Below are 24,405 nucleotides of genomic sequence, written 5' to 3'. Positions count from 1 at the left end.
CTTGACTGGTGCTCTGTGTCTCCTTGCCCTCCTCTCTTGTTTCTGTACTCACCTAGGTGGGCGAGTGCAGTAGGGGGATTGAAGCCCCACTGGAGCTTCCACTAGGGAGGGGCCTGTGTGTGCGGGCCTCTTCCATGCCACGTCTGGCTGTAGAGTTGCAGGTACACACATCTTCCACGCCACAGCCTCTGGGCTGGATGTTGAAGACTTCAGTGGCTGCATGGGCTCTTTTGCCAAAGTCCCTTATGTGCACGAGATGCTGAGAATTTATATGAGTAGAGTTTTTGGTTTGTCTTTAGCTACTCTGGGAGTCTGATTAACTCTCAGTGAATTGTTAGAACGGGCTGTGATCCTGGAATGCTGATGCTTCGCCTTCTTCCCTCAATTATTTATTTCCAGAATAAAGGAAACTATGCTGCGTGTTGCATGTTAAAGAACTGTTAAAAAAAACAGTCTGCAATGGTCCATTTGTTCCTGAATGAAATAATTAGCATGTGAGTAGACAATGTTTAATGGTTTTCATTGTGTACGTACCCTGTATTTGTCTGTGTGTGTTTTCACATACAAGCAGACGGAGGTTGCAAGTGGTTCCATGAAGCGTTCAGTCTCCACTGTTGGGGATCAGCAGGTGAACGGTCTTTGGCAGGAGGAGAAAAGTCCTGAGCGAGTGTATCGTCCTCGCCACAAGAGCTACAAGGCTGCTGGTAAGTACTGCTCACCAGTTAGTCCCAGTCTGACTGTAAATATAACCCAGAACGGGACTGAGGCACGGTGCCAGTTACAGGCTTTCGGTTTAATGTTAAAACCACCTTCATGAGTAGACATGTGGTGAGAAAGAAACAATACCAATTCAATACCAGGTGGTAGCAGGTTAAAATAAAACTTTTAGTTGTACATTATTGTTCAACACCAAACAGAAAGTGACCAGCTGGTAAGCACAGATTTCCATTTAGCAACTAAAGAGAGATTTTTCCCTTAAAAGGGAAATACGGTTTATAACTGGTAAGACCCTTTAAGATTTTACCAGAAACCTAAGTCCAAACTGATTATATTATTCTTCAGTGTCTGCCTGATGTGTGACTGGGCAATAAATCCACCATAATAACTTGATGCTGATGAAATGTCAATATTTTGTTTACAGCTCATCTCCGCTGCCATCTGGTGGCAACAATAATTATTAGGGGTTGCTTGGTTTATCAAATCGGCAAATACCCAGGTTATAACAACAATACATTAACTGATCAATATAGTTGGGAGGTGTTTTAACATTACCTTTATGAGCAGAATGTGCTTAATTAAGCTACTTATAGACACTAATGGTATATTTAGACTATATAGTAAGTAACCTGCATTGTCCAGTGCATTGACATTTCAGAACATATTTGACACTCACAATAAAAGCAGGCTGCATGGATTATATATATACAACTATCACTGCACCTAACAATCCTGTAAATGTGTTGTGTTGCCACTGGAAACTGGAATTAAATTGCTTCCATGCACAGTTGGCCAGTAAAGCTATTCACCGTTTAACCTACAGATTAATGTCACTGTATTTTCCCCTTTCTCTTTCTCCTACTCTATCATGTTGCATTATCTCCTCTGCTGAATCTCTCTCCTTTCAGTTTCTCGCTCTGAGCACTGGCAGCAGGGCGACAGGGAGCGCGGCCGGTCCAAGGAACGTTGCCACCTCCTTTCCCCAGACACATCTCGTTGTAACTCAGAGGAGAGAAGCCGACAGCCCTCACGATCGTCCAGCATAGAGAGAGCACACCCCCAAGATAAACAGGTAGATCAGGAAAATTATTTGACCTTAAAGCCACATGCTTTTAAACAAAATAACAAAAAAAAAAGATACACATATGGAGAAATGATCTGATTAGAGTATTTGTGTCTGATTAAATGTTGTTTTTTTAAGTTTTGCAAATAGAAAACTGTTTGCATTTTTCATGATGAACTACTAGCATTTACTTTGAGCTTATGCCCAAGTGACTCTTCTTATTTATTTTTATCTCTAGGGCAACAGCTCTGACAGTCCAGTGCCCTCCACCTCAGAGTCCAGCACCCCCAGCGGCCGACGACCACTGTCACAAACCCCGACCCGCTCTCGTCCTCACATCTCATACTCCCCACTTGTATGTCGCACACAAGCCTCTGTCGGTGAAGACGAGGATGAACAGGGCAGCCCAGAGACCATGAGGAGAGGCAAGCCCACCTGGGACATCCAGGAGGGAGGCACAGGTGAGAGGAGGAGTGAGGCCAGCCGACACCCCTCCCCACCTCGACGCTATCCCTCTGAGCCGTTCCTGGCGTCACAAGAGGACGACCACAGTCCAGACCCCTCCGGCCCCATGGAGACGCTGACCTTTGAGGCGGCTGTGGCCTGCAGCCTGGGACGCTCTAATACCGTCAGCTCGGCCCGCCCACGCTTGAGAACTGGCTGGCAGGTCCCCAACGGACACTTTCGGAAGCGTCTGGCGCAGACGACCTCAGTTGCAGGTTGCGATCCTCTCAGTGACACAGAGGAGGACGACAGGTGCTAGGGACAGTAGGCACAGCACGAGAGAGGAAAGGAGTCACATAGAGGTGTTAGAGGAGGATGCTGTACGACCGTGTGCAGAGTGAAGGTGACTCTTTTTGCATCAGTGGTTTGAGGCCGTGAGCCCTCTGGATGTTTGACAAAATATGAACTCGAAACGACCAAGAACAGTATTTCCTGAAACTGTAGTTGCCAATTCACACGGAACACTGACATTAAATAAGGTCTATTTCCTGACTCGTACTTGATAATAGAGAGTAATAATACATCTCAAATAGTGACGGGATGCAGAAAATAAATTAAATGAATGGATCAAATTCCAGTACGTCATTTGTGTCAATGTAAGGTATTTTAATTTCTGACAATGTTTCTAAATGATTCAGTGTTGCTCTAAACAGTATTTATCTGTGGGGTGTGTGAATATGTAACTACATTTTCTTATCAATTAATTGTTTTGTAAATACATTGTGATCATCACACCATTGTCATTTATTAGAGCAGATCAATAAAACAAGCCATCATGAACAAGTGATCTGATACCAGACAATGTGGATATTAATAAGTAACACTCAATAATGCTGGATTTTTTTACAGTGTGAATGAATGTGCAGAGGGAAAACTGCCTGATTTTCCCTGTCATTTTTTTTCTTTTGGTGTTGAACATAATAAGTTATTAACTATGAATAATTTTATAGAATAACACAGAAAAGATGCTTATTTGTTATTTCACCCTGTGTTGTTAAATCATGCCTCCACCAAACCTCACACCTTTAAATATTCCTTCAAAACTGTTTGTTACTTTTTTTTCATGAGTGTTTACCCTTTAAGTGAGAACTCCCCAACAATTCTACTTAACATTTTATTTTGAGAATTGCTGGGTATGTAATTTGTACCATGAACTGATATAAAAAACTAAATAATCTTTCATCTACAGTATTTTCACCTATTTCTTCCTTGTGAATATTGTATGAACCACTGCAGACGATGACTGTAGAAGCACTGTAGACACTCCATGAAACATTTTGCTTTACAAATTAACATTAACATAACTCTATTACTTACTAATAATGTACAGAGGAAATATACTGTTTGTAACATTTAGAGGAAAAAAAGAACAGTATCAAAGTATTAAAGGTAAAGGAATCTTTGAAAATGTGCATTTTAAGGTTTGTGTATTTATTTTATTTGCCTGAAGAAGGCCAATTCTGTGAAACTCACTTAACCAAAAAACATGGAGATTTTTTTCATAAGTTCCTGGAATGCAAATACTTTGTGGATTTTTATGTGTACAATAGCTGTATATACAAATAAAGGTGTCCTCACGTTGACACTGTTATTGGATTTCTTTTTATTGTTTACTACATAAAGCACTGAAAATATCAAAAGGAACAAATAAGACCTTGAAGCCTTAAACCAATAAGAGTTCCTGCAGAAAACATATTTATTATTATTTGTATTCTCTCAGTTTATTAAATTATTTTCTGTATAAACTGAATTATTGAAACTATGGTGGCATCTGTAGGATGCAGATTGAGTAGGATGCTCTCACACATTGGCAAAACTCGCCTCTGTCTGCTAATTTATTTTCTCATTTTGTCTTAATGTGTTTTATTGATCATCCAAAATATAATGTTGAGGTTTTATGTTTATTTATTATAAGTAAATATAGTGCAATGCTGGTAGAGAAAACTGTAAAGCAAACTTAAACACAAACACACTGGTTTATTTATCATCATATTATTGATTGAACAACTGGAATGTACTGCATACTCAGTCAATATGTCATAATAATAAACAAGTAACTTAATATTAATCATAATTGAAATGCAAATAAAAATGCACATATTAAATTCAATTCTGTATATAATCCTTTGTTTTAAAGTCTCTACACATATGGTCCACCCACATGTTTTCAGTTATTGTGCCTGATTAAACCTCGTCTAAAGAACGTGTGGGTGTTGATTGACATCTCTCTGATCCTTATATTAGATTGCAGCACCTGTTAGGGTGAGAGGAAAGGTCTTTCTCACAGAGGATGCTTGACGTGTCACAGCGGGAACAGCACAGTTATAAATAATAAAATGAATGATTGATTAATTCATCTTAAATGAATTAATGATGGCTTATTTCCATTTAGCTGCTTCAGTGTCAGGATCCTGATATTGTGCATGTTGGCTAACTGTCACACTGTAATGGTTTATCGAGACACTTGAAGAGAACACCATTAACGCTGGTAGTAACACCTGTGCTGTTCTCACTTTGACAAATTCCAGTGTAGCTTTGCACAGCATCAACTTGAGCCAAGGTTTTATCATGCAGAGTAACTAATAACATGAGACAGAGCAGGGCAGTAAATATATTTTCTGCACCGTTAACAAAAATGTTAAGTGTAAAAACCAAATAAATAAATATACTGAAGTAATTTCCCTCCGGGATTAATACGTTTTTTAATCTGAATCTTTACATAATTATATATCGATTACACTTGCGGAGTAATATACCCCTGATAATAACATTTACAGTAAAATTTGTTATTATTAATTATTATTTTACTACTATTTCTTTACAAAAAGTATAACCAGTATCAGTCTAATAGGAAAGGAAACTGATAAAACTATTTAAATGAAACTAAAGAAAAATTATTTATATAGCTAAATGAAAGACAGGTAAGAAGGTGTGATTTTTTTACAAAAGCACTGAAATAGACAGGTTGTATGCATACATACTATAAACGACTCTATATGGTTTAAAATTTGTACTTTCCTAGAATTAGTTTCAGTTTTTTTATTCTTAAATAAACCTTATCTAACATTATTATTAGCTATATTTATTCAGATGTCTGCCTATTTTAAGATGTTTATTAATTGATCCCTAATTATCACCATATAATGATTGTGTAATATATAATTATGAATAATATCAATCATCATAATGTTTTTTTATTTTCAGTTTATGTCATAGAAAGGGGCGGGACTTCGGCGCTCCCTATGAACATCCAATCGCCTTGGAGAATTAGGGCTCTACGTCATATCCAACGGACCGATAGCATGTCGTCTGGTTGAAGAAAGAGCTAGCAAGGAAGAAAACTGTTTAATCTTATACACGAAGTTAAACGGCGGAAATGTCGCTGCAATCCAATACGTAGGCAGTTTGGTCTAATAGACACAGCTGCTGCTGAAGTAGATAATTTGCAGGAATTGTGATTCTTACGAAGGAAAGAGCGCTTCTTGTCAAGAAAGTCTGGCGAAAAGTAGCTAGCTTGGCTGCTAATTGTCATTAGCAAGGGAGTTCTTTGTTTTGTTTTCAGGTGGAGGTCTGTGTAAACATGAAGCGAAACTAGTCTGGACAGTTGTACACATTTAACGTTTATGTGTTAGTTTCGTAATAATGCACAGGGTGTTTTGGTAGTAGGTAGTTGAACAGTAAACCGATGGTTTCTGTGATCTTGTAAAGACTAGAATATCATTAGCAAGGAGAGCAACTTTAGCAACAACAATATCAGATTTTTAAACGTCGGCCGGGAAAGGACTAGAGACACGAAGACATGGGTAACTGTCTCAAGTCCCCGACATCAGACGACATCTCTCTGCTTCATGAATCCCAGTCAGACAGGGCGAGTTTTGGTGACGGGACAGATCCAGACCTGGAGCCTCCTCCGCCGTACCAGGTGAGACGCTGCTAACACTCAACTTCCTGGTTATTAATCAAAACTGTGCTTGTGAGAATATTGTTAGCTAAAAGTCTAAAGGTTAGTATACACTGGGTTTTATTAATGAAAATATGCCTATATCCCGTGTTTCATGTGAAGCCATCTTCAAGCCCATTACAGTCACTTATGCCAATGAGTGAACAAATAGGTTTTAGTATCATTCCCATTACTGGCCTGTCAAGAATCTCCACATCAGACAGTGGCTTTATTTCACAGCTCATTCCTGCGCAGAGCTCGACCTGTCAGACCACTTTATGTAATACAGGAGAATGTTTTTTTGTTTAATCTTGATGGTTCTTTGTCTGTTACCAGGAGCAGGCTCACATGCCCATGTACCATCCCACGCCTAGTCAGTCCCGTCTGGCCACCCAGCTGACAGAGGAGGAGCAGATCCGCATAGCTCAGCGTATCGGCCTCATCCAGCACCTTCCTAAGGGTGTTTATGATGGAGGGAAGGATGGCTCGGAGAAAAAGATCAGAGAGTAAGCTTTTTGTATTTGTGCATGTGATGGCTACACAGAGTAAGGCTGCAGAGCAGTAGAACTGAGCTATATCAACTAATTCAAACACAATATTTCAAGTCCTGACATCAGATTACATATTGACACTTATATATGTAATATTTAATCTTGTGCTGCATGATGTGGTTCATAATATGCATAAATTGATGAACAATATACAGGTGAAGCTGTATGAATCTGTTATTTTTTTTATTTTTAATGTGTGTTAGTAAATGATTAGCCAGTGACAGATAATTATTATTTACTACTAAAGTGTTTCATTAAGCATTCACAAATTACAGACACTTTCATACACATACATCAATTTATGGGGGATCATAAATAATTAAAAAGGGAAATACAAGAAGTTGCACAACTAGGTGTGACTTGAACCAGACCCCTTTGAATTAAAGCAGAAAGTCTTGACTTTGCTCACATCTTGAGTGGTTTATTTTAAATTCAGTGTAGCTGTGCACAGAGGCCAAATGACAAAAATATGCATTATCACCCCATTTATTAACCTAACTGTATAAAGGCAATGACAATTCTGATTCTCTATTACTCATCAAAATTTTAAATGTTACATAATGAATAAAAGACGTTGCAGCCCTAAAATGTCACCCTAAAAATTGATGACATAACTAAGGTTTTGAAAGGGTGATCATTTCCATCGACAGTAAAGATCTGTTTATGAGTGTTGCTAAGTAATTTGATGTTGTTCAAGAAAGGGATCATTTCTGTGGTTCTACCTGAATGTAATGCATGTTGGAAGACTAGAAGAGACAGTGAAGTTTTTTATATGCTTTTTGTTTTCAGATGCGTGATCTGCATGCTGGACTTTGTTTATGGTGACCCCATCCGGTTCCTGCCGTGTATGCACATCTATCACATGGACTGTATAGACGACTGGCTGATGAGGTCTTTCACCTGCCCCTCCTGCATGGAGCCTGTGGATGCCGCCCTGCTCTCCACCTACGAGACCAACTGATTTTTCACCACTCCGCACCCACGCTTGGATCAAATATGGCCCCTTCCAGTCCCTCAAACCACACACAAACCCGACAATTTTCCTCTTACAGAGTGAGAAGAGCTGAGAAATATGTGTTGGTTGTTGTCTTGCACTTTGAATATTTCAAAATTTCCTCAATTCATGTCAGCCGTACTCCAATGACTAAATAAGCTGGTCTTAAACATCAGTTATATGAATCAGTGAGAAGATATTTCCAGACGACCCTGCATGATTGTGTGTCATGCTGAAGCAGTGTCCAGTGTTGCCCCTAACAGTGAATACATGTGAATATTGTGTGTGTGAGCTCTCCCCACTTGAGCTGGTCTCAGTGGTTTTTGTCCCCAGCTGACCCCAGTTCATCATCATTCCCAGCAAGTCATTGTTTGAACAGACAAATAGATTAAGAAATCATTGACCAAAATGCAATGAAGTGATGCCAAGAAGCTGTTGGACTAAATTTAAGCTTTTCCTCAAGATATTCTTTAACATAAATAAAATGACCCTACATTTTGGAGAAATGAGGATACACAGCTAATGTTTACACTGTTAAAGTTTCATTAGTCAGGATTACAAAAACATTAATGCACAGAGAAATGAAAGTTTTTAAGTACACGCTAATACTTAATGGAGATCCGTACGATATCTGTCTTTTGCTAGTCCAAATGGCCAGACTTAAAAAACGCTTTTAGTAGAAGGGAATGATGTGTAATATTAATGCTTCACCAGATGACGTGTAAAGTAGCTGGCAGCCAATGTAAAGGGCTCATTTGTGCATGGGCAGGAGGATCAGTAAGTCAAAATTAGAAATGCTTGCACACACGTTTCATCTGATCCCGAGATTTGCACTTTACTTATAGGACATTATCTAAAACAATATATTAATATATGTACCTTATAACCTTGCACTATCAATATGTCATTCCTTTGTTTCCTGAGATGCAAAAGTTATATAGCTGATAAAGAAATTTTCAGTGGTGTCTGTAGTCACGTATCATGTTGAAGTAAGCCTGAAGATGTACAGCGTATTTCATGAAATCTGTGACTCAGTAGTGTAAGCCTTTCGCTTTGTTCTTGATTTTTTTTGATTATTATTATTGTGTGTGTTTTGTGTGGCAGTGAAGGGATGGAGGCTTGCAGAGAAGTTTTTGATGTTTTGGAAAATTTCGTTTCTTCACTTTCTGTTTTACAGTTGAATGAAAAGATGCCACTTGCATGTCTATAGAGCAAAAAGACAGCATAGCTTAGCATAAAGCTTTAAAATGGGGAAACAGCGAGCCTGGTGCTCATTAACACAGTTTATTTTTTCATCAACACAGACAAGTCAAAAATTACTATAATTTTGTGACAGTTATGTGCTGTTTGACTTATCGTCAGAGCATGTTGCACCTTCTAAAATAACAAATTCTTGTTACGTTTCTTTGAATGTGTGGATGAAACAAATGAGGGATGTTAGTTGGTGAGCTCCTGTTAGGCTATTAGCTGTTTTCCCCTCTATTAAGCTTTTCTGCTAAGATCATTACAACCTTGCTATAACTCTGTATTCACTGTAGATCACAACAACAACAACAACAAAAGAGCATATTTACTAAAATATCAAACTCTTCAAGAAAGAAACACGGCAAGTTTGGAGTTAATTTGAAGCAGTTTAATTTCAAGTCTACATTATTACGCTGTCATTTTCTTTGTTATACATCACATTTTGTTTCATTACACTAATGAATGTTTTTTGTTTTTTATTTCTTGTTGACTTGTGGAATTAGTGTGTCTATTATGTGTGTTTTACTTTCTGCTTTTGTATATTTATGTAAAATCCACTGTGTATTTAGGGCAGTAAGTATCTATTACACTGGTTCAAGCCTGGCTTTGCGAACCTCTGTCCAAAATGAATTTCAGAGTGTGAGACTTCTCTTATAGTGTGATAGTTACGACTGAGCTATCCACATTTTCTTTGAACTTTTTCTTTGCTGATTTCTTTTTTCAACTTATGTTTGTTCTGAAAATTAATATTTCCTGTAATGTCTTATTTCTTTCTTTTTTGGGGGGAGACTAAAAGCTCTCATGTAAAAAAAAAAATAAACAGAAAAATATGTTTGGTTTGTTTAATTAAAGAGCAGATTTGTGGCCCTGTGATGTTAAAAATATGAAATTGTGAAATATTCCTTCTCTGGCAGTGGAGTAGCAAACATGGCAACATAATTGACGTTAGTAATATTTACTGCTTTGTTTCCTTGGCTGGGAAGGTAAGAATTTTGATGTTGCTATTATAAGTTCAAAAACAGAAGGGGAATCCGTCACTGTGAATTTTCTCTCGCCATATTGGTGCCTTGTTTGTGTACCTGGATCGTACGCATACATAAATGTGGTTTAGATGGGTTCACGACATCAGACAAGGGAGGCATCCATTGTTATGCACTTAATGGGAATAGCTGATGGCCACATGTTTCTTCAGATTAGGCACTGGCCCAGTTAAGCAGCTTTGCAGTGCTGTTGAGATCCTCATGCTTTTACATTCAAACACAATAAGGACATCCATGGTCACTTGTTCAAATGAGACTAATCAGATTTTGTGTGGCACCATTTTAAATCTCTACAAATATTCAAAGAATTCTGCCTTGAGTGCTATTAGCAGCAACAAATAACTGGATTTTTAAAAAAGCTATAAATGCAGATCAGGATTTCCAAAAAGAAGATCAGAGAACTGGGCCAGCAGTCCTGGAGCTGGCAGGAGTAAAGTGTCTTGAACTCTATAAAGGCCAGTCTCACCAGTCACTTTGTCACCTTTCTACTGTGTAAATAGCCAAAGAACATGATCAATACAGAACAAGAAAGCGTATCGTTGTTCATTTATTTTTCATTAAATATTAATGTGACAAAGCATGGGAACAAAACCGAATACATTATTTATTTTTAGCATCTACATTCAGAAAGGCGCATAAATTCACATTATAATATTTATATTTCTTTAACAAACCATGTTGACTAGTGAGGAAAACTCAGAAAATGCATTTAGTCTTTATCATTTTTTCTAACTGAGTGACAGCTGATCATCAACTACTGATATCCTGATATCCTGCGCAATGCATCATTAGGGTTTATACATGCCATGAAAGGTGACAGGAATGTCGCACTCCACTTCTGCTCTGGCAACCTCGGACAGATCCTTGGCATTGAGAATGAGCAGGTATGCTGGTCTCTGGGAGCCGGGAGCTGCCACAATGGTCAACAGCACTCCTGTGGGCACAGCACAGGATCATCATGAAACAATTTGTATCATAGATGCTGTTGCAGAATTAAATATATAGTGTTTCCATTGGTGCTGACGTACCATCATCTTCATCGACCCCCTCAGGATTCTGAACAAACAGTGGCTCTGAGGGGTATGAATCGGGCTCCTGCCACACCCAGGTCTCCTTGGTCCTCACATTTAATTTGCAAATCTACACACAAGAAGACAAAACAAAAGCAGGTGATAAAAAATGGTTTTGCAAACTTTGAATAACATACTATTAAAGATATTTTGTTAACATACCCTGTCTGGAATGAAGTGATTGAGGCCCAGGGCGTAGGCATATGTGTAATTCTTCCCTCCAATCATCTTGTAGTTGATCTGAGGGAACTCAAAGGCTACAACAACATATTAAAATGGTCAAATTATGAAGACTTTCCTAATTCTATTACAGAAGAATGTGCACATCATAACTTTTGAATGCATCCGCACCTTGGCGAGGCCCTGAAAACAGCACCTCAGGTTCCAGCCAGATCGTTCCATCAGCGTGCATCACTGCTGTAGCTGTGGTGTATGGCAAGCTGATAAGGTTCTTCCCCTGCTCCTCCTACATCAAGTCGAATGTAGGATGAGATAAAAGATAATAAGACTTCACATCAGTGGTAATTTGACTGCTTCTGATGGGTAAGACAGGTCACTCACCTTGTGGATATCCAGAGGAATGACGTATCTGCGCACCTCCGGCTGGGGCGCCATCATGGCCGCCTTCTTCACCTCGTCCCAGTTGGCTCTCAAGTTGGCCAGCCAGAGATAGTTATAAACAAACTCAAATCTACAAGAAATAAATAATAGTAAGCAACACAAATATATCAAACAAAACTGGAGATCATATATGAAAAGACTTTGGTTACCCTTTCCATGCACAGAGGTCAAAAACAATGTATCCCTGGTCCTCGTAGGCGTTGATGTGATGAAACAGGCCAATTGCCGCGCCTTTGAACTTGATATCAATGTACTCTCCTGGGTCTTTCTTGGCAATGTGGAACAGAGTCTAAAACAGCAAATGACACAATGATCATATGAATAGTTGAACATTAAAATCACACAGAGGTTAATCTACTCCAAGTTCTTACTCCTTGGCTCTCATTGGACTCAAAACAGTCCATGTAGTTGGAGCCACGGATGCTCCACGAGCTCAAGAATTTCAGCAGGTTGATTTTCACTGGAGTCTCCACAAAGACAAAGTAGTTTTCTGTCATGCCGAAGCTGAAATGGAAGGAGAGAGGGACACAGTTTCACAGCCTGACAACATCAAGACCAAATAGATTATTGACAGAAATCCTTTTAGATAGAGTCACACACCTGTGCACATAGGAGGGCTTGAACCTCTCAGCACTGGGAAACTGCACTACTACCTTGGACCTCTCAATGGGATCAGTCTTATCTAAGAAGGATGGCAAAGTGTTAGATATTTGACACAGCTGTCTCAAACTGTAGCTTTGATACGACAATAAATCTATTTATTTATTCACTCTGATGTCCAAGGGAGAGGAAATGTAATAGTTTTTAAAAGATTATAAAAACATCTTTACCATTACCATCATCTTTCAGGAGCATATTTTGGTTTGAACATGAACTGATTTAAGAAAAAAACATTAAACAGCATGTGCGTGTTTGTGGTTATATGATGCCAGTGCTGGACTGAACCTTTCTGTGTGGGTGGGATCTTGACAATGTTGTAAGCCAGTGCTGCTCCTTTCCCCATGCAGTTTCCTATGTTATACACAGTACCATCTTTCTCAATGTGAGGGTGGGCTGTCACTCCATTTATGTTGACGTAGTTGCACATATCAACCTGTATATAAAATAAGTAGATTTCACTGTGCTTTAAAATGAAAATATTTACAAATTTTAAATGTAGTAATGTAAATTTTCTACACCTCAATTTTCAAGATTTCTATACATGTACCTTCTTCAGTGTTTCCAAGGTGTCAGGATTTACTTTGGTGAGGTAGTTTGTTTCTGTTACAGCATAGAAATCCTCACCAACAGGATAGACATTCACCAGGCAGTTGTCTGTGACCTCAACACCTTTGAAGTACGAGAAAAACCTGCAAACGGAGATAAATAGGAAATCATAGTGCACATTCATTTGGATGACGGTGACAACTTTTAATTAGCGTTAGAAAGTGAAAAGGATGCAGATGGCAGAAATGAAAATTTTGCATGTGGAATCAACCTGGAGAAAATATTTTTGCAGGGGTCAGGGTATGCACATGTTCCAAACTCAGTGATCACAATACGCTTCTCTGTGATGGCTCGCACATAGGCATCTGTCCTGAGATACCTGAATGGAGGAAAGAGTGAAAATGAATTTAATCCCCAAACAATCCATGTTAGTGTGTTTCATTGTTCTCTCCTCAAAGGCTACCAATTGACTAAATATGTTAAAATCAGAAATAGCTGAATATACATTTTTAGAAAATGTGACCATCACAGTGGACATATTTTGCTGATGGTGACATTACATTATAAAGGTTATTAGGCAACAATAACGCAGAGCCCTCGAAAAGGTTTATGTGTTTGCAACTTCATTATGTAGCAGTTTTGTAGAAATTAGAGACAGAAAAACGATCAAAAAAGCAGGATTACAGTCCTTAAAATCTTACTTTCTGAAGTAGGTGACCTGGCCATTCTTGAAATCGAATTTGTGAATGATGGCCTGGCCATCAAATAGGTGATAGAAAGGTTCCTCGCCAACTTCAAAAAGTCCAGGTCCCAAACGGAGAAGACTTCCCTTCAGAAATGAAGGAATCCTACCTGTAAAACAATCATTAACTAGAGATTTAGGTTTGTAAAAATGTAATATCTGTGTTTTCAGAAGACAAAAAGTGTCAGGCAGCAAGTAAATTTCCTGAACTGTGCCGTCAGTATATGAATGCCTGCAATCTATTTCTGTCTGAGAGATGCAAACAAACCTGTGACTGTTGATGGAAGAGGCTCAGCCAGCTCCTCACATGTCTCAAAAATCTTCTTGTAGCCACCAGCTGGGTGTTCAAATCTGTTATCAAAAAGTGAAGACCACAACAAACATTGCAGCTTTATTGCAACTTTATTTCTGAAAAAGTTACATGTTTCAGTTTTAGCGTTCAGTGTGTAAGCTTTAAAATTCTTCAGGAGCTTAACCATCTGCAGACACACTGACCATTCAAATCACAGTGTAAAAGCCAAACCTAACCTTTCTATATAAAAAATGAATTCCAAATATATTGAATGTGTCAGAAACTCACCGGCTGACCATGTTTCTTTCTCGTTGTGGCAACACACAAACTCTGGTCACTTCTGAACTGGAAGTCTCTGATCTCCCAGTGGATTTGAGATATTTATTCATCTCAGTCTCTCCAATCTGTGATGTAAACCTCTACTTTGGGCCAATGATGTTGCACCATGTACAAGAATCCTATTGCGCCAACATCCTCTGCTGGAGGACTCAATGACCGCCTCTCTGTAACCGGATTTATTGCATAGAATATTTATTCCAGATAATAATGCCTGACGAATGTGTTGCAATAGTTCATGTGATATTTTTGCAGTTATTTTGGCTTTTCAAATATTTTGATATATGATATGGTTATGTTGAATCATACAAAGTGTAGTATATCTGAGATAATACCCAGAACGGCTAAATAACAAGAAGCAAGTCATAACATAAAACACTTTATTAAAAACATAAAGTGTTTTATGTCGTAATTTAGAATATGTGATCAACAATAATGCCCTTTATAAATTGTTAGCTCACTTTACATGTATGTAAACAGCATACATTACAAATTTTGTGAAGTTATGTCACTGGTATTAAGGCTGAATTGGCCAACTACAAAGCTTCTCTGTGTTTCATAACTGCACTTTATTTTAGATTGAATAATAAATAAGTTAGTAATAAAACCATGATTAGCACAATAACAGTGAACCTTCACTGTTGTCATTAGTTGACATTGTACAACAAACACTTGGCAAAGTGCTAATTGGATGAAACGTGGCCAGCGCTTTGCTCTGAACACATAATGCCTTAACTTGCTTGTCTCAGGGCAGCTATAATCCAGGTGTGGGGATTATGTTCGACGTAGTTTGAAAACAAACACTGTATTGTTTCCCCTGGGAAAAAACACCATTAGCAGAAAGGGTTTTGACAGAGGCTGTTTTGTCAGGGGGAGAGTTGTGGTGTGGTTCACGCTGCAACACGTGGACTCGCAACACAATGCAACACATTTGATCGTGAATTAATCCACAAGAAATACACTTTTCTTAAGATAAATTTTGTTGAGCTATTTCTGCTGTAACAGAAATTCAAAAATACCTAGAACCCAACATTGATAAATCTGGATTCAGAATCCATGGACGAATTTTTAATAGTAGTGTGGATTACGATTAACTTCATAATGAAAAATCATTTCAACTACTTTGTAAAAACATAGCTCAACAACTAGCTTATATTGGGGCTTCCACGCCATACCATATTGTCGAAATCAATAAATGAAATGTGTTCAGTTGTGATGGAGATTATGATATGCTCAGAAGATTGTGACACCTTGAGATCAAAAGATCCCTCTCTGTGACAATTTAGCAAACTGCATCCACCATAAGATGTGCATAAAAGCTCCTGAAAAAAGTTAGTGAGCAAAAATATGACATGAATCTAAAATGTAGGGATTTTAGATCCACAGACTGATGTCCTTTTTACATTTTTAGTTGTGCATGTGTTTGATCTTCAGTGATAGGAAAAGCAACTTAAGCCAAACTCTGTGGCGTGGACCTTGAGTTGAGATTGTTTGGTCAAACTGGTATAACAAAGGTCGAGGATGAACTTTGGTTAATGTTTGTACATTACAGTACATATCTGAACTACGTAGACAACAGGTAAGAGAACGGATTATATTATGCAGGACAGAATTTGCACAAAGAGTCTAAAATACAGTTATATTACAAACATTTGGGCACTCTTGAACAACTGATTTGTGACATAAAAAAAACATACAACCCCTGGAGCAAACAGATATTAAACATTTGACTTTGTTCAAATGTTAATGCATTGATCTGTTTTATTCTATTGATTTGAAACAGAAAAGAAGCTTAACAGTAATTGCGGCATGTGAAAAGATTTTGTCACCCAGTTGCTACTTATGACCCCCTTTTTGTACAACAACTGCTTGAAAATGTTGGCAGTGGCCAGCTGAGAGTCTTTTTTCCTTGATTTTGTAATTTCACCCATTCTCTCTTGCAGATCACTGAAAGAAGTTTTGGATGTCTTACAGAGATCTACCCACAGTGTTTCAGTAATGTTCAAGTCAATGGACTGTGAAGGTTAGAATGTGCCCAAACCTCTGTGTACAGATGAAATGAGAATAGATATTAATTAATATTAATTAATAAAGATATTAAATTCTACTTCAACACCAAACCTCACATGTTTATTTACAGTATCTGAAGGCAGGGCGACATCTGTAGGTTATTTATTGCAGGTAAAACACTCTTCTGTAATTTAGTCTTTATTTGTGATGTTGTTGTACAGCATTAATTTAGCCAGAATTGAATAGAACAGTGTTTAAATAATAAATAAAAAATAAAAAATAAAAAAGCGATATTTTTTGAGTGTGAATTTTATTTTCACACCAGAGTTCACGCATGCGCACTGCATGTGGTGTTTTACGTAACATGGCGGCCACAGTCAGTTGTAGTTGAGAGCGAACATCAGGCCAGCTAATTTTCTAAAAACAAGCCAGGTTTAGACCCGCAGGATAGTAGGCTCTGTCATTTGAGTTTAGCTTAAGGTTGTTTTAGTAAAAAAAAATGAATTACACCACGAAGGTAGTCCAGGTGACGAACGTGTCGCCGAGCACCACATCGGAGCAGATGAGGACACTGTTCGGTTTTCTGGGAACCATCGAAGAACTGAAGTTATTTCCACCAGAGTGAGTTAAATATATTGTAATTTACTAAGATTGTAATGATGGCAACAAAGTCAGTCATTAGCTATTCGGGGTGCTAAAGATGTAGGTAGGTTTAAGATGCTCGGTGAGATGGAAACGTATCTCAAGGCCTGTTATGCTAACAAGTTAGCTAAGCTAAAGTTAGCATGGCTAACACCATTGACTGTATGGCAACCACCAGCTATTAAGTTAATGATACATTCACAATTAAGGTAATTTATCTCCATCATATTGGAGGCATAAATAGTAGAAACGTGGTTGTACTCTGTAACATAAATTACTGTGATAAATAAAATTTCTTGTTTCCACCTTAATGATGAGTAAATACACTAAAGATGCCAGCGCAAAGTTTGGCCTGTGTCTTAATTTTGCGGTATTTTGACTCACAATCTCACAGATTTGTCTTACTGCCAGTATTTTAGCCATGATCCGTTTGATAGGTACAGCAAAAATGTAGAAACCATGTAAAAGCAGAATTATTGGCAGAGCTGCAGTATTGAATTGCATTAGATTGCACAGGTGAACTTAATAAAGGGGTCACTGAGCTTATCATTTGATTGTGTTTAATTATTGAGAAATATTGTCGACAACTAGGTTGTCTTGTTGTTTTTGTCTAATCCAAAAAAACTAAACTGTAAACTGTAAACTTTTCTGCTTGGTCACTGACCTGACTCAGTGATTATCACTTGTAATGCAGATCAGGATTTTTATGATCTACTCAAAAATTGTACCTATGTTGTGTAACTACAGTATAACAGTTTTTACTTTTCTATCGGTTTTGTAATCATAGATTGATTAGCTTACAATGTAAATGTTGAAACAATTTACAAAATCTAGAAATGAAAAGGGTTATCAGCATCGCTTGTGACCCGTATTTTTATGGGGGAAGTTGCAAACACTTTGTTTTGCATTTTGTGTGATTCAATGTAACATTTGTGTTTGCTTCCTCAATAGTGATTCTCCGATGCCAGTGACATCGCGGGTTTGCTTCGTGAAGTTCCAGGAGCCAGAATCTGTTGGAGTATCTCAGCATCTGACTAACACCGTGTTTGTGGATAGAGCGTTGATTGTGGTTCCATTTGCTGAAGGTTTGTCTCCTATTTATTTTCATGTGTGAGTGGCCCTTGTTGATTGAATGGCATTACTCCTGATAAGTGACACTGTAAGAAAACACTTGTACTTGTCCCATTTGTGAATTTCACATAAGTCAGCTCACCCTGGTCTGTTTATGTGAGATTTTAAGGTAATTTGAATGATACTTGTAATGCCATTTCCTCCCACTGTAACAAGTGTTAAAGCAGACCTCTATTGCCAGTTTTTTGGTATGCTGTGGGTGCGCATTGCATAACTGTTTGACCACCACAGTTCTCTTGAAAATCCTTGATAAGATATATTTCAGCCAGCCTGTCTCTCTCTTAAATGATGATTTGCTCTGCATTTAGAAAATGCAGTATACCGAAATCTGCTTTACAGACTTCAGTTGAACATTCCTGAGCCGTGGGCGCTGCAGACAGTTCAGAAGTGAAGTTGTTTAAACTCTTAACAATGTGCATTTTATTTTCTCCCCCATATTGGACTATCCTCTGTTAAACTTCTCTCTGTTATTTGTGTGTGTATGTGTGTGTGTGTGTTTTTGTGTGATTTTTGTAGTGAAGAAGGCAAAAGCAGCCCCCTCGTTGATGGCTGAAAGTGGTCCTCTGCCTGCCAACAGGGGATTGTAGACATTTACAAAGGCCAGCAAGCATTCAAGCCCCACCCCTCCTTTTTGTGTCCTCTATTCTTTCTCTGACTTCGCTTTCTCTTTCCTTCTGTCTAATTTATCTTTTTTAGAGTATAAAAGGTCAGATATCACTGACAGCCTGAAACGGTGCTTATTCTGCATTTTTTTCAACAATTTTTTATGCTGCTTAACCATTTATTTATATGGCCAAAGCACTGTTCTTTAATAGATAAGGCTGACAGTAATCTTTAAATATGTCGGCAAATCCTATGAGAAGACAAAAAGACCATTGCTGGCCATTAGCTATTAAAAGTCCATCAGTGTGCCTCTTTTTCACTGGGTGTTTATTCATTATGATGAATGGGGTCAGTGTAGTTTATTTTGAGTCACAGGCGCCATCCCGCTGTTGAAATCACTTGCTAGCATATAAGAAGAGTACTAATTTGCAATTGCGATAATCCAAATTTCCTTTTTACTCATGTTTTAGCCTTTGGGTGACCAACATTTGTGACCAGTTTTTGATGATTTGAGTGCCAACAAGACTGTGGCTGAGATCTGTTTGCAGGATAAAGAAGTCAGGGAGCATTAAGGCATTGTTGGTTCTGGTCTTTTCATGGAATTTGTTGACAGTAATATAAAAATTATTATTCCCATCTTTATCCTCCATCCAAACTCGGTACAAAAAAAACTGAATGACAGTCGTGTTATTCTGGGTCTGGTGGCAAGGCGTACAAAAAGACTGGGTGCTGGTAATGATTTGCTCAGGTGGCTAACACTACACTGACTAAAACTCACACCATCTTAGCAGTACAATTGAGACTTCAAAAGGGGAACACTAGTTGCTCATTGGTTGTTTGATATAATAGTTGAAGTCCCTCTCCTTGTCAAAGCTATCCATCCGACATAACAAAATGTTGGTGCACTACTCTCTTTTAACAGTGGTCTTCTTTTTGTTGTTGTGTTTTACAGTTCTTTTTCCTGACTCAGCCAGTCCTGTATACCAGGCCCTGCTGAAAATACCATCCAACAGTTTTGTCTCCTGCAGCAAATTTCTCTCTCCAGTGTGCTTTTTTATTTAAGTGTCGTCATTGTTGTGTGTCTATATTACAGTCATATTTTTATGTGGAAAATAGGTTTTGGGGGTGGATTAACAATGAGATGATTGAGGTGTTTGTCATTTAAAAAATAAAACCAGACCCATTTTATTGCAAATAAACATGATAAAAGTATTTATTAATGGTTTGTGGTAGCACAAATTAATCAAGCCAGTCGTCCTCTGCCCAGGTTTGGTTAATTGGTGCAGTGACAGGTAAGGACACTAGAATGATTTACAACAGACACGCTACCTACCCTGAATACTGTTATTGCCATTACATAACCACTTTATCTTTTGATAATGTGTTTTGGTAAGTAGACACTGGTAGGTTGTGTAGTGTTCTTGCCAATTCCCTAAATTTCTCTTTGTTGTGTGTATCTCGATTTTTCTCTGTGTGCTTTTAGTAGCGAAGCCGCCAGCGTGAGTCGCTTGTTTCAGTAAACGTCTAAATGAAAATTGAGGGCACACCCAACTGGAGAAGCCGCTGTGCTTGCTAACGTTTGGTTCATGACTTAAAAAACACGTTCAGGTGATATATTCTTGGCAGTGTTCATTGGAGTAGTGTGATTTATTCCAGCAATAGTTATGTCACTGCAGTAATTTTGTTGAATTAAGGGAACTCTTCTCTGATGTGTGTAAGGTAACCAAATCACTTTGTTGAACCTAATTTGAAGAATTGCAGTGTGAAGACTGTGTTTTTCAAAAAGTGTCTCTAGTGATGTCTGTAAAGATGCTGTTCTCTTCTAATGCCTGACTTTATTTTCCTGTAGGATCTATTCCAGATGAGGCTAAAGCTTTGTCACTGTTGGCGCCAGCAAATGCTGTTGCAGGAATTCTGCCAGGAGGAGGACTTCTTCCGACGCCCAATCCCATCCCCAATCCAGCTGTAAGTCTTCTTACTCACTTCTTGGTACTATTTCTCTGATCATTGGAAAATAAACTTCTGGTGCATCACCACACAGAAATACTAAGCATCAGTGTGGCCACATAGCATGATCTCCATCAGGAATATGTCCAGATCTGAACAAGTTTGTCAAACTATATTGCCGTTATAAGCTTGTGTGTCTTTTGTTCTTATTTCAGCTTGGTGCAAATCCATTTGGTGCCCCAACTATCGATGCAATGGCTGCTTTTGGATTCCCTGGACCAAATATGAATCCCCAGGTGAGAGGTCATCTTGAATGACTGAATACTGTTTATTCACAAATTTTGGACACTCAGATATTAAGTTTATTCAATCATACTGACTCTTAATCTTCTCTTTACAGGCTGCTGATCAGCTGCTAAAGTTAATGACAGATCCAAAGTAAGTTTGACTCTTATGTTGTCAAAGCAAAAAAAATAAAATATGTTGGTGTGTTTGTTTTAATCATGAGGGAACTAATGAATATGTCTTTGTTTAGGCTGAATCCCCTGGCTGCAAGCTTAAACCTGAATCCAGGACTGAAGGCTGATGCATCCAGCAAGGAAATCGAAGAAGCCATGAAGAGAGTCAGAGAGGCTCAGTCGCTCATTTCTGCTGCTATTGAACCTGGAAGTAAGTGGATAGAAGTTATCAGGATGTTGACTTTAACAGTGTGTCATCTTCTGCATGTATGCAGCCACAATTAAAAATACCTGATTGTTATACTTTATACTCATGGCTAATGTGTGATAATCTACCTTGATTATACTAAATGTGGTTTTGGTGTCCTGCAGATAAGGACAGCAAAAAGAAGCACTCTCGCTCCCGGTCTAGGTCCAGGTCCCGAAGGAGAAGGTCCAGATCGCGTTCAAGATACAGGTGAAATATTTTGTTGATTTTCTGAGCAGTTAGAAAGGAGAGACATTATTCCCAGCACAAAAGAAAATTAAATTGTTTTAATGTCTTTAATGTACAGGCGAACCAGGAGCAGATCAAGGCGACGGTCGAGCTCAAGAAGCAGGAGGCGCTCCAAAAGCCCACGCAAGAGACACACCCACTCCAGAGACCGAAGCAGGCGTTCTCGAAGCAGATCCAGGTATTGTCACGTGCAAAAGTTAGTAACTGCGCTTTTAATTATGTGTGTGTGTGTGTGTGTAAAAACATAATAAAAAAAATCATCTGGGCAATTCCATGTACCCTCCAAGATTCAAGAGCCTGTAGCTCCACCACAGCATTTCAATTGACTTGAGGTCTGGACTTTGACTAAGCCAAAAAACCTTGATGCTTTTATCTTTCAGTTCAGTATAGCTTTAGTGCTGTGCTTTAAATCATTGTCCTGCTTCATGACCCAATTTCAACCAACCTAGCTGTCAGACAGATGGCCTCAGATTTGCCTCTTGACTACTCTGTTATAGAGAGGCGTTCTTGTTGGACTGCAAGGTGCCCTGCTCCTGCAGCTGCCTAACAAGCCTTAATTTGGCAACTCTCGAGTTTCAGCTTGTGTATAAACTTTCTCCTTGTAGACTGTTGAACTTCAAATTGTTTAATAGTTGTTTTATAATCCTTACCAGACTGATGAGAAGCAACAATTTTCTTCTCTGAGACCACTGTGTGTTTTTCCCGCATTGTGTTAACACACACCTGAATACTCCAGACCAGCAAAACTCTGCTGGAGGTCTGTTCACCTGCTGATGATCAATTAGTCAAGGGCAGCTTGATTGGCTGCAACTTACCCTATTAAATCTCATGGGAACAGTAATGCCCATGTTTTTCTTTTTTGGCTTTTTTGGCAAAAAAATGAAAGTGACTTTTCTGATGAAAATGGGACGAGTTTTGTTTTTACACAGAAAACTTAGAAACAGGATACTAACTTTTGCACGACTGTAAGTTGACGGCATTAATGCGTGCCTGTGAGAAACTTACTTACTTAAAAATATTTTTTTTCTACAGAGATAGAAAAAAAGATGACTCTGGAAGAAAAAGATCCAAAACACCACCCAAAAGCTACAGCACAGCCAGGAGGTCACGCAGCATTAGCCGGTAAGTACTGTCTGGTTTCTGACGCAGTGTAGCAGAATGTAGTTAAACAGCTACCTAAACTCTTCTGAAGCCAGTAAACTGTATTTACCTCAGTTTCTGTCTTGTTCTGCTGCACAGAAGACGCAGGAGAAGTCGCACTAGCAGCCGATCTCCTAAAAAGTCCCCTAAAAGAAGAAGTTCCAGGTCTCCATCTCCTCGAAGGTTTGTGTGTTGAAATGTTTATGGACTAAAGGCTTATTTTAAGACTCTAAACTGGATGAAAGCACTGGTTCACCCAGTTGATTCTATTCCGTGGTCTTGGTCTTCTTGTCCACACCCCTGGGTCTGATTGACAGTGTTTACACCAGCCCAAATAACTAAACAGGTTAACTGTGAATGTGGTGTGGAGGCAAAATGATCATTGAAGACGTTCATTTCTCATGTACTTTCTTCCTTCAGAATATAAATGTTAGCACAAATTAAATAACTAAATGACTATTAAATCCACATTCTGACATAAACCAAAATTACAGGTGAAACAAAAGCCAAAAACATTAATTTGAATACATTTTAGTGCCTTTGTTCAGTCCATGTGATTTCTTGTGTACGATGAACTGAAAACAGTGATTAGCAAAACAACCTAAATATTCTACAAGTACCCTCTGGATCATTTCGACAAATTGGATTTCTCTCCTGCTTTTACAGACACAAGAAGGAAAAGAAAAGGGAAAAGGAAAGGGACCGCAAGAGTGATAAGGAGCGCAGTCGCGAGGATTGTGAACGCTCCAGCAGCAAGAAAAAAAAAAGTAAAGACAAGGAACGAGACCGGGAGAGAAAAATAGAAAGCGATAAAGGAGATGTTAAGGTTGGTAGAATATATCACACATTGAAGAAAGCATAGTTGGAGTGTGTATGGGCGTCACATCATTTGTCTTTTCTTCCACAGATCACCAGGGATTACGATGCAGAAGAGCAAGGTTATGACAGTGAGAAAGAGAGAGAGGACAGAAAGTATTCAGATGATTCTGCTTTGTCTCCTCAGTCAGTAGAAGGTAACGGCACACCACGTCCTGTGAAGCAGGCCAAAGTCAACGGTGCTGATGATCGCCATGAAGAGGACATGGATGTCAGCGACTGAGTGGTTCGACTTGCTTTGTCTCACGTTATCCCTCCGTTCTGGTTGTGAATGTGTTAAATATGACGTTTTGCCCCATGGAGTTAAATTTGAAATGTAAAGTGTATTAGAAATGTTTTGCTTTGTCACACGTGGTTTCTGTCCTTCTACAGATGCACAGTGTTGGACTGTCTTTCTTTGCTGAGGGTTTGCCCTGTGATATTCTGTCTTTCTCTTGATTTGTCACACTGCTTTAAGGTGCAAAGGCTTTTTGCTTCTACAAATGTCAGTTGGAGTTGAAAGTAGGCTCGCTTTGCTTTCCTTGAACTTGTGTTGTGGGAGTGTCACTTAACATTTTTGTTATTGTGATGTTCAGGTCTCTTCCCTCATCTTTTTCAGAGTTACATTTGTTTTTTGTGATTTCAGTGTTGATTGTTTTATCCAGGATTTCTTTTATAATAAAGCCTATTTGGAGAGAAGACTTTGAACTCATTTCCAGCGTATAGGTAGTATGTTAAAATCAATTTTAACTGCTACAGGGTCTGTTTTTGGCTAAACAAGAGACAAATGCCAACTACGGTT

At 38.6% G+C, this 24,405-nt stretch overlaps 4 protein-coding genes across 9 annotated transcripts in view; 3 read left to right on the top strand and 1 right to left on the bottom strand.

The window, feature by feature from the left end:
• Window positions 1-3,854, top strand: part of LOC113172256 (voltage-dependent R-type calcium channel subunit alpha-1E-like) — a 45,272-nt gene extending 41,418 nt beyond the window's left edge. For 3 of the 5 annotated variants that reach the window (XM_026375147.1, XM_026375145.1, XM_026375149.1), the window contains exons 45-48: window positions 57-161; window positions 572-704; window positions 1,626-1,789; window positions 2,019-3,854. In XM_026375147.1, the coding sequence (XP_026230932.1) occupies window positions 57-161; window positions 572-704; window positions 1,626-1,789; window positions 2,019-2,543 (927 nt within the window). In that variant the 3' untranslated portion in view covers window positions 2,544-3,854. Of the gene's footprint in view, window positions 1-56; window positions 162-568; window positions 705-1,625; window positions 1,790-2,018 lie in introns of all 5 variants that reach the window. The other 2 variants (XM_026375144.1, XM_026375148.1) reach the window with 2 other exon arrangements.
• A 1,721-nt stretch (window positions 3,855-5,575) lies between these two features.
• LOC113172388 (RING finger protein 11-like) lies at window positions 5,576-9,846 on the top strand. Its single transcript, XM_026375334.1, has 3 exons — window positions 5,576-6,206; window positions 6,561-6,730; window positions 7,565-9,846. The coding sequence occupies exons 1-3, from the start codon at window positions 6,084-6,086 to the stop codon at window positions 7,734-7,736; spliced, it is 465 nt and encodes a 154-aa protein (XP_026231119.1). The 5' UTR covers window positions 5,576-6,083; the 3' UTR covers window positions 7,737-9,846.
• Window positions 9,847-10,826: 980 nt separating this feature from the next.
• On the bottom strand, window positions 10,827-14,284 carry rpe65a (retinoid isomerohydrolase RPE65 a). Its single transcript, XM_026374668.1, has 14 exons — window positions 14,274-14,284; window positions 13,962-14,044; window positions 13,653-13,803; window positions 13,223-13,330; window positions 12,953-13,094; window positions 12,691-12,838; window positions 12,346-12,427; window positions 12,117-12,249; window positions 11,895-12,034; window positions 11,686-11,815; window positions 11,476-11,590; window positions 11,287-11,381; window positions 11,083-11,194; window positions 10,827-10,988 (listed from the first exon to the last, which is right to left on the bottom strand). Exons 1-14 carry the CDS (start codon window positions 14,282-14,284, stop codon window positions 10,843-10,845), a joined length of 1,596 nt encoding a protein of 531 aa, XP_026230453.1. The 3' UTR covers window positions 10,827-10,842.
• A 2,399-nt stretch (window positions 14,285-16,683) lies between these two features.
• LOC113171609 (serine/arginine-rich splicing factor 11-like) lies at window positions 16,684-24,302 on the top strand. Of its 2 annotated transcripts, XM_026374078.1 has the most exons (12): window positions 16,684-16,952; window positions 17,925-18,058; window positions 20,557-20,672; window positions 20,870-20,950; window positions 21,055-21,092; window positions 21,190-21,323; window positions 21,485-21,569; window positions 21,667-21,786; window positions 22,641-22,730; window positions 22,848-22,931; window positions 23,415-23,574; window positions 23,656-24,302. In XM_026374078.1, the coding sequence occupies exons 1-12, from the start codon at window positions 16,831-16,833 to the stop codon at window positions 23,845-23,847; spliced, it is 1,356 nt and encodes a 451-aa protein (XP_026229863.1). In that variant the 5' UTR covers window positions 16,684-16,830; the 3' UTR covers window positions 23,848-24,302. The 2 variants fall into 2 exon arrangements, with proteins under 2 accessions (XP_026229863.1, XP_026229864.1); XM_026374079.1 differs by lacking the exon at window positions 16,684-16,952 and having other exon boundaries at window positions 17,931-20,315.
• Window positions 24,303-24,405: the final 103 nt, after the last annotated feature.

Source organism: Anabas testudineus, chromosome 17, assembly GCF_900324465.2.
Source record: "Anabas testudineus chromosome 17, fAnaTes1.2, whole genome shotgun sequence".
Lineage (NCBI taxonomy): Eukaryota > Metazoa > Chordata > Actinopteri > Anabantiformes > Anabantidae > Anabas > Anabas testudineus.
This window is presented reverse-complemented; position numbering and strand designations above follow the sequence as displayed.

What these genes read in the sequence shown, in the direction of transcription:
- rpe65a (XM_026374668.1), bottom strand. An exon ending in AGTCCAATGAGAGCCAAGGA is followed by an intron (nt 12,035 to 12,116) that starts GTAAGAACTTGG and finishes TTGCTGTTTTAG; the next exon opens with ACTCTGTTCCACATTGCCAA. An exon ending in GTTTTCAGGGCCTCGCCAAG is followed by an intron (nt 11,382 to 11,475) that starts GTGCGGATGCAT and finishes ATGTTGTTGTAG; the next exon opens with CCTTTGAGTTCCCTCAGATC.
- LOC113171609 (XM_026374078.1), top strand. Translation starts at nt 16,831, where the DNA reads ATGAATTACACCACGAAGGTAGTCCAGGTGACGAACGTGTCGCCGAGC. An exon ending in ATCCCATCCCCAATCCAGCT is followed by an intron (nt 20,673 to 20,869) that starts GTAAGTCTTCTT and finishes TTCTTATTTCAG; the next exon opens with CTTGGTGCAAATCCATTTGG. An exon ending in TGCTGCTATTGAACCTGGAA is followed by an intron (nt 21,324 to 21,484) that starts GTAAGTGGATAG and finishes GGTGTCCTGCAG; the next exon opens with ATAAGGACAGCAAAAAGAAG.
- LOC113172388 (XM_026375334.1), top strand. Translation starts at nt 6,084, where the DNA reads ATGGGTAACTGTCTCAAGTCCCCGACATCAGACGACATCTCTCTGCTT. An exon ending in AGCCTCCTCCGCCGTACCAG is followed by an intron (nt 6,207 to 6,560) that starts GTGAGACGCTGC and finishes GTCTGTTACCAG; the next exon opens with GAGCAGGCTCACATGCCCAT. An exon ending in TCGGAGAAAAAGATCAGAGA is followed by an intron (nt 6,731 to 7,564) that starts GTAAGCTTTTTG and finishes TTTTGTTTTCAG; the next exon opens with ATGCGTGATCTGCATGCTGG.